The sequence below is a fragment of the Scyliorhinus canicula genome, chromosome 24 (genome assembly GCF_902713615.1).
Source record: "Scyliorhinus canicula chromosome 24, sScyCan1.1, whole genome shotgun sequence".
NCBI classification, from domain to species: domain Eukaryota; kingdom Metazoa; phylum Chordata; class Chondrichthyes; order Carcharhiniformes; family Scyliorhinidae; genus Scyliorhinus; species Scyliorhinus canicula.
The window spans coordinates 25728778-25743276 of NC_052169.1; the positions used below are offsets into that span (position 1 = coordinate 25728778).

General features: G+C 47.6%; 1 protein-coding gene across 1 annotated transcript in view; it reads left to right on the forward strand.

Moving 5' to 3' along the window:
- Positions 1–14499, forward strand: part of LOC119956733 (talin-2) — a 369765-nt gene that overhangs the window by 253424 nt on the left and 101842 nt on the right. Inside the window, exons 29-34 of the mRNA XM_038784070.1 lie at positions 2160–2253; positions 4200–4289; positions 4394–4516; positions 8635–8778; positions 8873–9034; positions 12683–12823. Coding sequence (XP_038639998.1) covers positions 2160–2253; positions 4200–4289; positions 4394–4516; positions 8635–8778; positions 8873–9034; positions 12683–12823 — 754 coding nt within the window. The remainder of the gene's footprint in view (positions 1–2159; positions 2254–4199; positions 4290–4393; positions 4517–8634; positions 8779–8872; positions 9035–12682; positions 12824–14499) is intronic.

Here is a 14499-nt window from a genome sequence, read left to right on the forward strand (position 1 = left end):
TTTGTAGATGACACGAAGGTCGGTGGAGTTGTGGATAGTGCTGAAGGATGTTATAGGATACAGAGGGACATAGATAAGCTGCAGAGCTGGGCTGAGAGGTGGCAGATGGAGTTTAATGCGGAAAAGTGTGAGGTGGTTCACTTTGGAAGGAGTAACAGGAATGCAGAGTACTGGGCTAATGGCAAGATTCTTGGTAGTGTAGATGAACAGAGAGATCTCGGCATCCAGGTACATAAATCCCTGAAAGTTGCCACCCAGGTTAATAGGGCTGTTAAGAAGGCATATGGTGTGCTAGCCTTTATAAGCAGGGTGATTGAGTTTCGGAACCACAAGGTCATGCTGCAGCTGTACATAACTCTGGTGCGGCCGCACCTGGAGTACTGCGTGCAGTTCTGGTCACCACATTATAGGAAGGATGTGGAAGCTTTGGAAAGGGTTCAGAGGAGATTTACTAGGATGTTGCCTGGTATGGAGGGAAGGTCTTCCGAGGAAAGGCTCAGGGAATTGAGGTTGTTTTCGTTAGAGAGGAGAAGGCTGAGAGGTGACTTAATAGAGACATATAAGATAGTCAGAGGGTTAGATAGGGTGGACAGTGAGAGTCTTTTTCCTCGGATGGTGATGACCAACACGAGGGGACATAGCTTTAAATTGAGGGGTGATAGATATAGGACAGATGTCAGAGGCAGTTTCTTTACTCAGAGAGTAGTAGGGGTGTGGAACGCCCTGCCTGCAACAGTAGTAGACTCGCCAACTTTAAGGGCATTTAAGTGGTCACTGGATAGACATATGGATGAAAATGGAATAGTGTAGGTCAGATAGGCTTCAGATGGTTACACAGGTCGGCGCAACATCGAGGGCCGAAGGGCCCGTACTGCGCTGTAGTGTTCTATGTTCTTCCAATTCATAGATATTGTAGAGAACACAGTGCAGAAGGAGGCCATACGGCCCATCGAGTCTGCACCGGCTCTTGGAAAGAGCACCCTACCCAAGGTCAACACTTACACCCTATCCCCATAACCCAGTAATCCCTCCCAACACTAAGGGCAATTTTGGACACTAAGGACAATTTATCATGGCCAATCCACCTAACCTGCACATCTTTGGACTGTGGGAGGAAACCGGAGCACCCGGAGGAAACCCACGCACACACGGGGAGGATTTGCAGACTCGACACAGACAGTGACCCAAGCCGGGAATCGAACCTGGGACCCTGGCGCTGTGAAGCAACTGTGCTATCCACAAGGCTACCGTGCTGCCCAGTTCCCAGTTAAACAATGCTTAACAATAAAATAAAACACACAAACTTTGAGCTGATACCTTCTCTATCTCCAATCAAGCAAAACCTATCACAGGTCAAAAAACACTGATAAATAAAGTTAGCAAACACAGTATTACTAGCCAGCCTTTGGATAAAGAGTTATTTTAAGACAGCTTGAAGAGAGAGAGAGAGGCCCTTTCCCTAAACGACCTGCAGATCGCTGTCTGGCATATTAATGCCGAATCTGACTGCAGTTCAGTTCACAGTTTCCAGAAACTAAACTGAACTGAATGCTACAGATCCGGCTCCTCCCAGCGCTTACGTCATCTTTATTCCGCTCAAAGTTTAATCACAATGTCTCTAATTACTCCTCCATGGAATCCCCAGAAATAACAAAATCCCATCAGGCCTCTCCTTGTAAACATAAACATAGTTTGAAAGAATCATGATTCACTTTTACGACATCTTAATTACATCATTTGCAGCCATAATGTCTGTCTGTCTTTTAAACCAGGATTTAAAAAAATATTACTGCTGCACTTAGAAACACACCCAAACCCAGGCTGTACTGCAAAAGATGCATAAAGAGACCAATTTCTTCCATTCTTCGCACTATTTTGAAGGAGAATAAGGCTGTCCTCCCTGGTGTCCTAGTCAATCAACACCACTCAAAAAAACTCAGATTATCTGGTCATTAACACATTGCTTTAATGGGAGCTTGCTGTGCTCAAATTGGCTGCATACTTGCAACATTGCAATAGGGCCTCAATGGTTGTGAACCGCTTTGGGCCACCCTCAGGCCATGCCAGTCCTTCTTCAAATCTTCCAATTAAGTCAGTGAACCGTATTGAAGAGGCATTGAAGTGTTGATTTAATAGTCAGTGGATCCAATGTCTTTCAGAGCTGTTACTGACAGCATCAATCAGCTGATTACACTCTGCACCCAGCAGGCCCCTGGCCAGAAGGAATGTGACAACGCCCTCCGAGAGCTTGAGGTACGAAACAAACTCTGACAGAACGTGCATGCATCTTGTTCATATTGTGAATGTTCATTGTGATTCGCTGGCTACTCCACCCAGTCATCTTGCTGTGAAAACTGTGGGGTGTGTGGGGGGGGGGCGTGTCAACCTAACAACCATCGAAACCACAGCGGTCACGAGTCACCATAATGAACTGGTGAGAGGGAGATTGCATTTTGAATTTTAAATCGAACCCCAGGGCAGTGAATGCTGAAGTCTCAATTGTCTGTAAGAAGAGAGAGTTCAGTGCTGAGTACAAGCCTATTGTACCGGAGGAGGTGTTTGGGCCCATTGCTATTAATAAGATGAGATATGGTTGTGGGGAATCTTCCTCATCTGATTTGTCATTGGAAATAACAAACCTCAGCAAAATGTATCATTCCAGTCAAAACTGTTCGCTCCACGAACCGATTTGGTTTTTTTTTATTCGTTCATGGGGTGTGATTGTCGCAGGCTGGACCGGCATTTATTGCCCATCCCTGAGGGCATTTAAGGGTCAACCGCATTGCTGTGGGTCTGGAGTCACATGTAGGCCAGACCAGGTAAGGGTGGCAGATTTCCTTCCTTGAAGGACATTAATGAGCCAGATGGGTTTTTAAGACAACCGAGAATGGTTTCATTGGTCATCTTTAGACATTTGGGTGACACGGTGACACAGTGGTTAGCACTGCTGCATCATGGTGCCAAGAACCCGGGTTCGATTCTGGCCCCAGATCATTGTCCGTGTGGAATTTGCACATTCTCCCTGTGTCTGCGTGGGCTTCACCCCCACAACCCAAAAAGATGTGCAGGGTAGGTGGATTGGCCACGCTAAATTGCCCCTTAATTGGGAAAAATGAATTAGGTACTCTGAATTTCAGATTAATTCCAGATTTTTAAATTGAATTGAAATGTTACCGCCTGCCTTGGCAGGGTTCAAACCCAGACCCCGAGAGAATGACTCTGGGTGTATTACGCTTGCCTTCATCGGACGGGGCATCGAGTATAAAAGTTCACAAATTATGTTACGGTTATATAGAACGTTGGTTAGGCCATTTGGCATACTGTGTCCAATTCTGGTCACCACACTACCAGAAGGACGTGGAGGCTTTGGAGGGAGTACAGAAAGGGTTTCCCAGGATGTTGCCAGGTATGGAGGGTATTAGCCATGAAGAGAGAATGAATAAGCTGGGATTGTTCTCCCTGGAAAGACGGAGGCTGAGGGGCGACCTGATAGAAGTTTATAAAATTATTTGGGGTATAGATGGGGTGAGCAGATGGAGGCTTCTTCCCAGGGTGGAAATGACAATTACAAGGGGGCACAAGTTCAAGGTGAGGGGGGAAAGGTTCAGTGGAGATGTGCGGGGGGAGTTTCTTACACAGTGGTGGTGGCCTGGAATGCACAGCCAAGTGAGGTGGTTGAGGCAGATACGTTAGCGACCTTTAAGATCGACACATGAACAGACGGGGTATAGAAGGATGCAGGTAGTTGGTCTAGATAGGACACGTGATCGGCGCAGGCTTGAAGGGCCAAAGGGCCTGTTTCTCTGCTGTATTGTTCTTTGTTCTTTGAGTCAGTACAGACACTGTGGGTTGAGTGGCCTGCTGGGTGCTGTACTGTTCTGTTCCACAAGAAATCCTGAGATCCACCCGCCCGTGCACAGACGGTTGGGGATATGTTGATCATGACTGCTTCTGTCACACTTTGTTAGATTCTTTTAGTCTTGGGAGTCAGTAAGGTCCTTCCATTTTCCAAACCTATGAAAAGCAAACTGCGATGAATGAACTGCGATGAATGGAGGACAATGTATTCCTTCACTCTGTGTGGGTGCAAGCTCGAGTTCGCCCAGAGTTTTTTCGGGTCAGTTAGCTAGTTATTTCTGACATTGCTTGATAGAACATGCTTAAAATTCACCCACTTGGAATTTTGGAAATGCTTTCAGACTGTCAAAGGCATGCTCGATAATCCCAGTGACCCCATCAGTGACCTCTCGTACTTTGACTGCATTGAGAGTGTGATGGAGAATTCCAAGGTAGGCTAAGGTTTCTTTGGTAGCGATTTGTGCCAGTTTGATCTGTGACTTGGTGTGCCGTCTCTAACAGCAATTCTCCCTTTGCCTCCTCGTCGTTGCCCCAGGTCCTGGGCGAGGCTATGACGGGGATCTCTCATAAAGCCAAGACCGGTGATCTTCCAGCATTCGGAGATTCTGTTGGCATTGCCTCCAAGGCGTTGTGTGGCCTGACGGAGGCAGCAGCTCAGGTGAGTAACAATTTCCCAAGGTGCCCTCACTGTCCTGCCATCGGTATAACTCGAGTCCGCACCATTTGTGAGAGGAACTTTCATTGAAACCAAAACATGGAATTGAGGGGGGAATTCGGGAAGCATTCCAAAACCAGCTGCACGTAGCTTTGGGCAGGCCTTGAGCAACCTCCAGTAGAATCCATAGAATCCCTACGGTGCAGAAGGAGGCCATTCGGCCCATCAAGTATGCACCAACTGTCTGAAAGGGCACTCTACCTAGGCCACCCCACACACACACACACACACACACACACACACACACACACACACACACAATATCCCCATAATCCTACCTACTCTGCACATCTTTGGACTTGTGGGAGGAAACCGGAGCACCCGGAGGAAACCCACGCAGCACGGGAAGAATGTGCGAACTCCACTCTGGCTGGAATTGAACCCGGTTCCCTGGCGCTGTGAGGCAGCAATGGCTAATGTTACAACACCCTGGGTAAGTGTGCAGTCGATTCCAGCCCCATTTGTCCCAGAGTCACAACACAAGTGAATTAACCAATAATTGGGGCTGCTTTAGCTCAGTGGGCTAGACAGCTGGTCTGTATGCAGAACAAGCCAGCAGCGCGGGTTCAATTCCCGTACCGGCCTCCCCGAACAGGCGCCGGAATGTGGCGACTAGGGGCTTTTCACAGTAACTTCATACTTGTGACAATAAAAGGTTGAGTCCGTAATAAAGAAAGCAAATGTAATGTTGTCATTTATCTCAAGAGGCTTGGAATATAAAAGCAGGGATGTACTTCTGAGGCTTTATAAAGCACTAGTTAGGCCCCATTTAGAATACTGTGAGCAATTTTGGGCCCCATACCTCAGGAAGGACATACTGGCACTGGAGCGGGTCCAGCGGAGATTCACACAGATGATCCCAGGAATGGTAGGCCTAACATACGATGAACGTCTGAGGATCGTGGGATTATATTCATTGGAGTTTAGGAGGTTGAGGGGAGATCTAATAGAAACGTACAAGATAATGAATGGCTTGGATAGGATGGACGTAGGGAAGTTGTTTCCATTAGCAGGGGAGACTAGGACGCGGGGGCACAGCCTTAGAATAAAAGGGAGTCACTTTAGAACAGAGATGAGGAGAAATTTCTTCAGCCAGAGAGTGGTAGGTCTGTGGAATTCATTGCCACAGAGGGCGGTGGAGGCCGGGACATTGAGTGTCTTTAAGACAGAAATTGATAAATTCTTGATTTCTCGAGGAATTAAGGGCTATGGGGAGAGAGCGGGTAAATGGAGTTGAAATCAACCATGATTGAATGGTGGAGTGGACTCGATGGGCCGAATGGCCTTACTTCCACTCCTATGTCTTATGGTCTTATGGTCTTATGGTTACTATTATTATTAATTCTGATAAAAATTCCTGAAGTCTTTGGCCCCTGGCTGCCCCAGAATCACACTCACCAGGTTTGAAACACAAGATGAAATATGCAGCAATTTCAGCTGGTGAGCAAACAAGTGAATCTACTTGCCCCGCCCTCCCCTTTATCTATCCCACCCATTACCCACACAGACGTAGGACAAACACAAGGGGTGGAAAGGGCTTAAAAAAAAGAATTCTTGCTACAGGTGATGAGTTCTTTGCCGCAGGCTTTCCTCCCAGCCCGCTAGTTGATCGAAGTCTCTGGTTCACAGTGGGTGGTGGTTTTCTTGCGCAGTCGTTCGTTCGGTCCTCACAAGCAGTTGGCTTTCTCCTGGGGAGGCACTTTAGCTTTTATTAAACTGGACCTTCAACTCGAAGGTTCACCTTCAAGCCTGCTTCTCTCTTTGTCTGACATCAAACACGGCTCCCAGCCCGTGGTGTGACTTCAATCCTTTGCAGTCTGGAGCAAATGACATTCCGTCTTGCTGGGGAGAGAGAAGTCACTGGATTTTTATAGAGAATGCACCCAATCAGACAGAGAGAGAGACTTTAGTGCTGCTCCTTCCAAGCTTCGGAACCTAAAGTGAGACGAGAAACCCTGCCTTGTCTCTGAAAAAACATCTCGGTGAGATCAACGCCAATAACCATTGGTTACCGGGCAGAGCACAGCATTTTGAGCCAGGTCACTGGCCGCCAGCCAAGTTGGTCAAAGCAAGTCACCCCTCCTGTCTCCTGCTGCTACAAATCTCTGCTCGAATTAAAGGCGCAGGCCACAAGCTGCTTTGTCTTAAAGTCACAGGTCCATTGATCATTCATGAATGAAAATGGTATCTGCAAAAATCAGGGAAGAGACAGGAACAAACAGGAGGCCCTCACACGAACCAGCGTGCCGTGTCGACTGGTCTCTCATCGGTCGTGTGATAAAAATTCACGTTTTCCGACTCCACAAAGGTGTAGCGTTTCCGGGAATCTTTAAACTTCCCTCTCCACGGAACATCCAATTTGTGGCTTCAGAAACCTACTTTCAAAGCGCAGATCCTGCCAAAAATGACTTGGCTTAAATCCAGATCAAGCCATTTGTGATATTCCAGTAACTTTAGCCCAGCAATGTATATCTGGCAGGCCAAGCAAGTCTGATTGTCTGAGCAACGATGGACAGGAGACGCACTGATCTATTCAACCGCCAACACTCCCCTCATGCGGCTGGTCCACAAACACGCCCTCTCCACCCTTTCCAAAACAATGTGGTCTCCTGTCAGAGGCCGGAAACCAGAGAAGATCCCAGACCCCTTGGGGAACTTTCTCTCTCGCATGTTATCTCTCCCGCTCTCTCTCCCGCTCTCTCTCTTGCTCTCTCACACTCGCACTCCCTCTCACACCCCCTCTCGCACACGCTCTCCCGCTCTCGCGCTCTCCCGCTCTCGCGCTCCCCCGCTCACGCGCTCCCCCTCTCACGCGCTCCCCCTCTCACTCGCTCCCCCTCTCACGCGCTCCCCTCTCACGCGCTCCCCCTCTCACGCGCTCCCCCCCTCTCACGCGCTCCCCCCCTCTCACGCGCTCCCCCTCTCACGCGCTCCCCCTCTCACGCGCTCCCCCCTCTCACGCGCTCCCCCTCTCACGCGCTCCCCCTCTCACGCGCTCCCCTCTCACGCGCTCCCCCCTCTCACTCGCACCCCCCTCTCACGCGCTCCCCCTCTCACGCGCCCCCCCCTCTCACGCGCTCCCCCCCTCTCACGCGCTCCCCCCTCTCACGCGCTCCCCCCTCTCACGCGCTCCCCCCTCTCACGCACTCCCCCCTCTCTCACGCACTCCCCCCTCTCACGCACTCCCCCCTCTCACGCGCTCCCCCCTCTCACGCGCTCCCCCTCTCACGCACTCCCCCCTCTCACGCGCTCCCCCTCTCACGCGCTCCCCCTCTCACGCCCTCCCCCGCTCACGCGCTCCCCCTCTCACGCGCTCCCCCTCTCACTCGCTCCCCCTCTCACGCGCTCCCCCTCTCACGCGCTCCCCCTCTCACGCGCTCCCCCTCTCACGCGCTCCCCCCTCTCACGCGCTCCCCCCTCTCACGCGCTCCCCCCTCTCACGCGCTCCCCCCTCTCACGCGCTCCCCCTCTCACGCGCTCCCCCTCTCACGCGCTCCCCCTCTCACGCGCCCCCCCTCTCACGCGCTCCCCCTCTCACGCGCTCCCCCTCTCACGCGCTCCCCCTCTCACGCGCTCCCCCTCTCACGCGCTCCCCCTCTCACGCGCTCCCCCTCTCACGCGCTCCCCCTCTCACGCGCTCCCCCCTCTCACGCGCTCCCCCCTCTCACGCGCTCCCCCCTCTCACGCGCTCCCCCCTCTCACGCGCTCCCCCCCTCTCACGCGCTCCCCCCTCTCACGCGCTCCCCCCTCTCACGCGCTCCCCCCTCTCACGCGCTCCCCCCTCTCACGCGCTCCCCCTCTCACGCGCTCCCCCTCTCACGCGCTCCCCCTCTCACGCGCTCCCCGCTCTCACGCGCACAGTGAGGACTTCAGCAGCTCGCGTAGACTCCCTCCGGAGTTCAGGTCACTGGTATAACCCGTGCAAGTCACCTAAGATACAAGAGCTGAACTCCCTTCAACTGGAAAACATAACTCGGACAGTGTGAAAGAATTATTTTAACCCAAGGACTGAGTGGAGATACCAACTTGTCATCTGCTTTATTGCACTTGTGTCCATACAGGCTGGTTACCTGGTTGGCATATCCGACCCGAACAGCCAGGCTGGGCACCAGGGGCTGGTGGATCCCATCCAGTTTGCTCGAGCCAACCAAGCGATCCAGATGGCGTGTCAGAATCTGGTGGATCCCGCGAGCAGCCCATCACAGGTAAGGGGTTCGGGTGAATCTTCAGCTGTTGCTCCGTCTTTATAGACACAGCTCCGGACAGGGCCTGTGGTAACGTGTAACTCTTACCGTGCAGGTACTGTCAGCCGCCACCATCGTCGCCAAGCATACCTCCGCGCTGTGCAATGCCTGCCGGATCGCCTCCTCCAAAACCGCCAACCCTGTTGCCAAGAGGCACTTTGTACAGTCGGCAAAGGAAGTTGCCAATAGCACTGCCAACCTGGTGAAGACAATCAAGGTAACATTGAGTAACCGTGAGTAACCGTGTGCCCATTGTGCATTTATGGTAAAGGAATGGCATTGGTTCTCATGTGCTACTCTGAAATTCTTAACATGAAACCACATTCCTCATTCTACTGTAAATGTTTCTTTGTACGGTCAATGTTTATGTGGAATTTTCTGTCATTACTGTGCACATGTGTGTTGTGTGTGTGTGTGAATATCTGCCATCACTGTACGTGCGTGTATATCTCATCACTGTGTGTATCTGTCATTACTATGTCATCACTGTACGTGTGTGTGTACATATGCCATTACTGTGTGAGTGTGCGTATATCTGTCGTACCTGTGTGTGCGTGTATATCTGTCATTACTGTGTACGTGTGTGTGTATATCTGTCATTACTGTATACGTGTGTGTGTATATCTGTCATTACTGTATACGTGTGTGTATATCTCATTACTGTGTGTGTGTATATATCATTACTGTGTACGTGTGTGTGTGTGTGTATATCTGTCATTACTGTGTACGTGTGTGTGTATATCTGTCATTACTGTATACGTGTGTGTATATCTCATTACTGTGTGTGTGTATATATCATTACTGTGTACGTGTGTGTGTGTGTATATCTGTCATTACTGTGTAGGTGTGTGTGTATATCTGTCATTACTGTGTAGGTGTGTGTGTATATCTGTCATTACTGTGTACGTGTGTGTGTATATCTGTCATTACTGTGTATGTGTGTATATCTGTCATTACCGTGTACGTGTGTGAGTAGATCTGTCACTACTGTGTACGTATGTGTGTGTGTATATCTGTCATTACTGTGTGCGTGTGTGTATATCTGTCATTACCGTGTACGTGTGTGAGTGTATATCTGTCACTACTGTATGTGTGTGTGTGTGTGTGTATATCTGTCATTACTGTGTACGTGTGAGTGTATATCTGTCACTACTGTGTATGTGAGTGTATATCTGTCGTTACTCTGTACGTGTGTGTGTGTATATCTGTCATTACTGTGTAGGTGTGTGAGTATATCTGTCATTACTGTGTAGGTGTGTGAGTGTATATCTGTCATTACTGTGTAGGTGTGTGAGTATATCTGTCATTACTGTGTAGGTGTGTGAGTATATCTGTCATTACTGTGTAGGTGTGTGAGTATATCTGTCATTACTGTGTAGGTGTGTGAGTATATCTGTCATTACTGTGTAGGTGTGTGTGTATATCTGTCATTACTGTGTAGGTGTGTGAGTATATCTGTCATTACTGTGTAGGTGTGTGAGTATATCTGTCATTACTGTGTAGGTGTGTGAGTATATCTGTCATTACTGTGTACGTGTGTGTGAGTATATCTTTCATTACTGTGTAGGTGTGTGAGTGTATATCTGTCATTACTGTGTACGTGTGTGTGTGTGTGTGTGTATATCTGTCATTACTGTGTACGTGTGTGTGAGTATATCTGTCATTACTGTGTAGGTGTGTGAGTGTATATCTGTCGTTACTGTGTAGGTGTGTGAGTGTATATCTGTCATTACTGTGTACGTGTGTGAGTATATCTGTCGTTACTGTGTGTGTGTGTGTGTGTGTGTATATCTGTCATTACTGTGTAGGTGTGTGTATATCTGTCATTACTGTGTACGTGTGTGAGTATATCTGTCATTACTGTGTAGGTGTGTGAGTATATCTGTCATTACTGTGTAGGTGTGTGTGTATATCTGTCATTACTGTGTACGTGTGTGAGTATATCTGTCATTACTGTGTAGGTGTGTGAGTGTATATCTGTCATTACTGTGTAGGTGTGTGAGTATATCTGTCATTACTGTGTAGGTGTGTGAGTGTATATCTGTCATTACTGTGTAGGTGTGTGAGTGTATATCTGTCATTACTGTGTACGTGTGTGAGTGTATATCTGTCGTTACTGTGTAGGTGTGTGAGTATATCTGTCATTACTGTGTAGGTGTGTGAGTATATCTGTCATTACTGTGTAGGTGTGTGAGTGTATATCTGTCATTACTGTGTAGGTGTGTGAGTGTATATCTGTCATTACTGTGTACGTGTGTGAGTGTATATCTGTCGTTACTGTGTAGGTGTGTGAGTATATCTGTCATTACTGTGTAGGTGTGTGTGTATATCTGTCATTACTGTGTACGTGTGTGAGTGTATATCTGTCGTTACTGTGTAGGTGTGTGAGTATATCTGTCATTACTGTGTAGGTGTGTGTGAGTATATCTGTCATTACTGTGTACGTGTGTGTGTGTGTGTATATCTGTCATTACTGTGTACGTGTGAGTGAGTATATTTGTCATTACTGTGTAGGTGTGTGAGTGTATATCTGTCGTTACTGTGTAGGTGTGTGTGAGTATATCTGTCATTAGTGTGTAGGTGTGTGAGTGTATATCTGTCGTTACTGTGTAGGTGTGTGTGTGTATATCTGTCATTACTGTGTAGGTGTGTGTGTATATCTGTCATTACTGTGTAGGTGTGTGAGTATATCTGTCGTTACTGTGTAGGTGTGTGAGTATATCTGTCATTACTGTGTAGGTGTGTGAGTGTATATCTGTCACTACTGTGTACGTGTGTGAGTATATCTGTCATTACTGTGTAGGTGTGTGAGTATATCTGTCATTACCTGTCATTATCTGTAGGGGCAGCAGGGTAGCATGGTGGTTAGCATAAATGCTTCACATCTCCAGGGTCCCAGGTTCGATTCCCGGCTGGGTCACTGTCTGTGTGGAGTCTGCACGTCCTCCCCGTGTGTGCGTGGGTTTCCTCCGGGTGCTCCGGTTTCCTCCCATAGTCCAAAGATGTGCGGGTTAGGTGGATTGGCCATGATAAATTGCCCGTAGTGTCCTAATAAAAGTAAGGTTAAGGGGGGGGTTGTTGGGTTACGGGTATAGGGTGGATACGTGGGTTTGAGTAGGGTGATCATCGCTCGGCACAACATTGAGGGCCGAAGGGCCTGTGCTGTACTGTTCTATGTTCTATGTGTGTGAGTATATCTGTCATTACTGTGTAGGTGTGTGAGTATATCTGTCATTACTGTGTAGGTGTGTGTGAGTATATCTGTCATTACTGTGTACGTGTGTGAGTATATCTGTCATTACTGTGTAGGTGTGTGAGTATATCTGTCATTACTGTGTACGTGTGTGAGTATATCTGTCATTACTGTGTAGGTGTGTGTGAGTATATCTGTCATTACTGTGTAGGTGTGTGAGTATATCTGTCATTACTGTGTAGGTGTGTGAGTGTATATCTGTCATTACTGTGTAGGTGTGTGAGTGTATATCTGTCATTACTGTGTAGGTGTGTGAGTATATCTGTCATTACTGTGTAGGTGTGTGTGTATATCTGTCGTTACTGTGTAGGTATGTGAGTATATCTGTCATTACTGTGTAGGTGTGTGTGTATATCTGTCATTACCGTGTACGTGTGTGAGTATATCTGTCATTACTGTGTAGGTGTGTGAGTGTATATCTGTCATTGCTGTGTAGGTGTGTGAGTGTATATCTGTCATTACTGTGTAGGTGTGTGAGTGTATATCTGTCGTTACTGTGTAGGTGTGTGAGTGTATATCTGTCATTACTGTGTATGTGTGTGTGTGTGTGTGAGTATATCTGTCATTACCCACCTGGTGAAGGGTTTACTTCTTGTGTTCTTTTCTCCTCAGGCTCTCGATGGTGACTTTTCCGAAGAGAATAGAGATAAATGCAGGTCGGCCACTTCCCCTTTAATCGAGGCAGTGGAAAATCTGACAGCATTTGCCTCCAACCCAGAGTTTGTCAGCATTCCTGCACAGATCGGTGCCGAGGTAAATGATCTCAAACATCTGTACATAGGGTGCCGGAAATTGTCAAGTGAGTAAAGGTCCTCCTAGTTCACCATGCCAATGTCCCATGATCCAATGATAATGAAGTTGTTGATCACAGCGATCATTAATAATAATAAGCCATTAATAATAATCTTTTATTGTCACAGGTATGTAGTTACTGTGAAAAGCCCCTAGTCGCCACATTCTGGCGCCTGTTTGGGTAAGCTGGTGCAGGAATTGAACCCGCGCTGCTGGTATTGTTCTACATCACAAACCAGCTGTCTAGCCCACTGAGCTAAATCAGTTACAATCTCGATCAATGAGTCTGCAATCAATCCAGACCTGAGCTGAAGGAAACTGCCAGTGGTGAAGATCTTTGGGAATCATTAGGCCAAAGTCAGCCACTCCTCCTGAGCCATTCTACTCAAAATACACATCGTGTCTCAAATTATTCATAAACTGCTTCCCAAAGTATTATTTTCTGAAAGACGACCCAGGAAGTGTAGAAGATTTTAGTTTAGACGGGCAGCATGGTCGGCGCAGGCTTGGAGGGCCGAAGGGCCTGTTCCTGTGCTGTACTTTTCTTTGTTCTTTGTTCTTACGAGCTTAGAACTGTATTGTACATTTCATAAAACCAGTCAAGTTCTGTTTGGATACATCAACACCACCTCCTTCCACCATCCCCCTCAGAGCCTGTTCCGTAGATTTGCCTCTCATTCAGAAATGTTGTTTCTGTGGATTGGTTTTGGAGCTTGGGTTGTGTACAGAGGAGCTGAGTGGGTATCCTTGTCACCTGCTTGGGTCTCATGGGACAAGATCTATCCTTGGCACTGTTGATGCAGTTGGCTTCATGGAAGAGGTGAAGGAAAGTTAACCCCTTGAGAATCAGATGCACAATGGTGTCCAGCATCTACAAGGCACAAGTTAAGAGTGTGATGGAACTCTCAAGTACTTAATCTCTTATCAAAACAAACTAACTTGCATTGAAAACCACAGATCAAAGACAGTTAATCGTTTAATACCCTCAAGCTGTCAATCAAACTGTGAAAGCCTCCTGAGATAACTGTAAATTATGGAAAGCAGCCAACCATTAATAATTATATAATGTTAGCCTTTGGAGTTAGTCAACAAAAAGCTATTACAATTGCTAGAGCAGAATTTCTTCAACTCTCACTAATACAGACGCACTGTTATTTTTATTTTTAAAGGGTTGGGGATTTCAATAACTTAATAGCTTGACAGTATTATATACCTTCTCTGCCCTTCATGAACATTTGCGTCTCCTCCTTGAACCTGGGACTCCCACACCGTAGGTTAAGGCCTTTGTGCCAGATCTCTACTCTGGTGTGTCTTGCCATTCAGCCGATTTCTTAACCGGGTTAATCATTTGGACCCAAAAAAAATCGAACGGGGTAGTTTGTAAATTGTGATAAGCTGGAAGCAATGGAGATTCAAAGATACTTGGAGATCCAGATACACAGATCATTAAAATGTCACGAACAGAACAAACATTTTGTTCTTTATTCTTTGATATATTGACTTTGGTGGTAATGCTACTCAACAGGTTAAAACACAAGGGAAGATTACTGCGCACTTGCTTCTCTTCCTGAAGTCAGGTAACCCAGACCTTGCCAGAGTCAAAATTTAGTCTCTTGTGATCATGATATACCTGGATA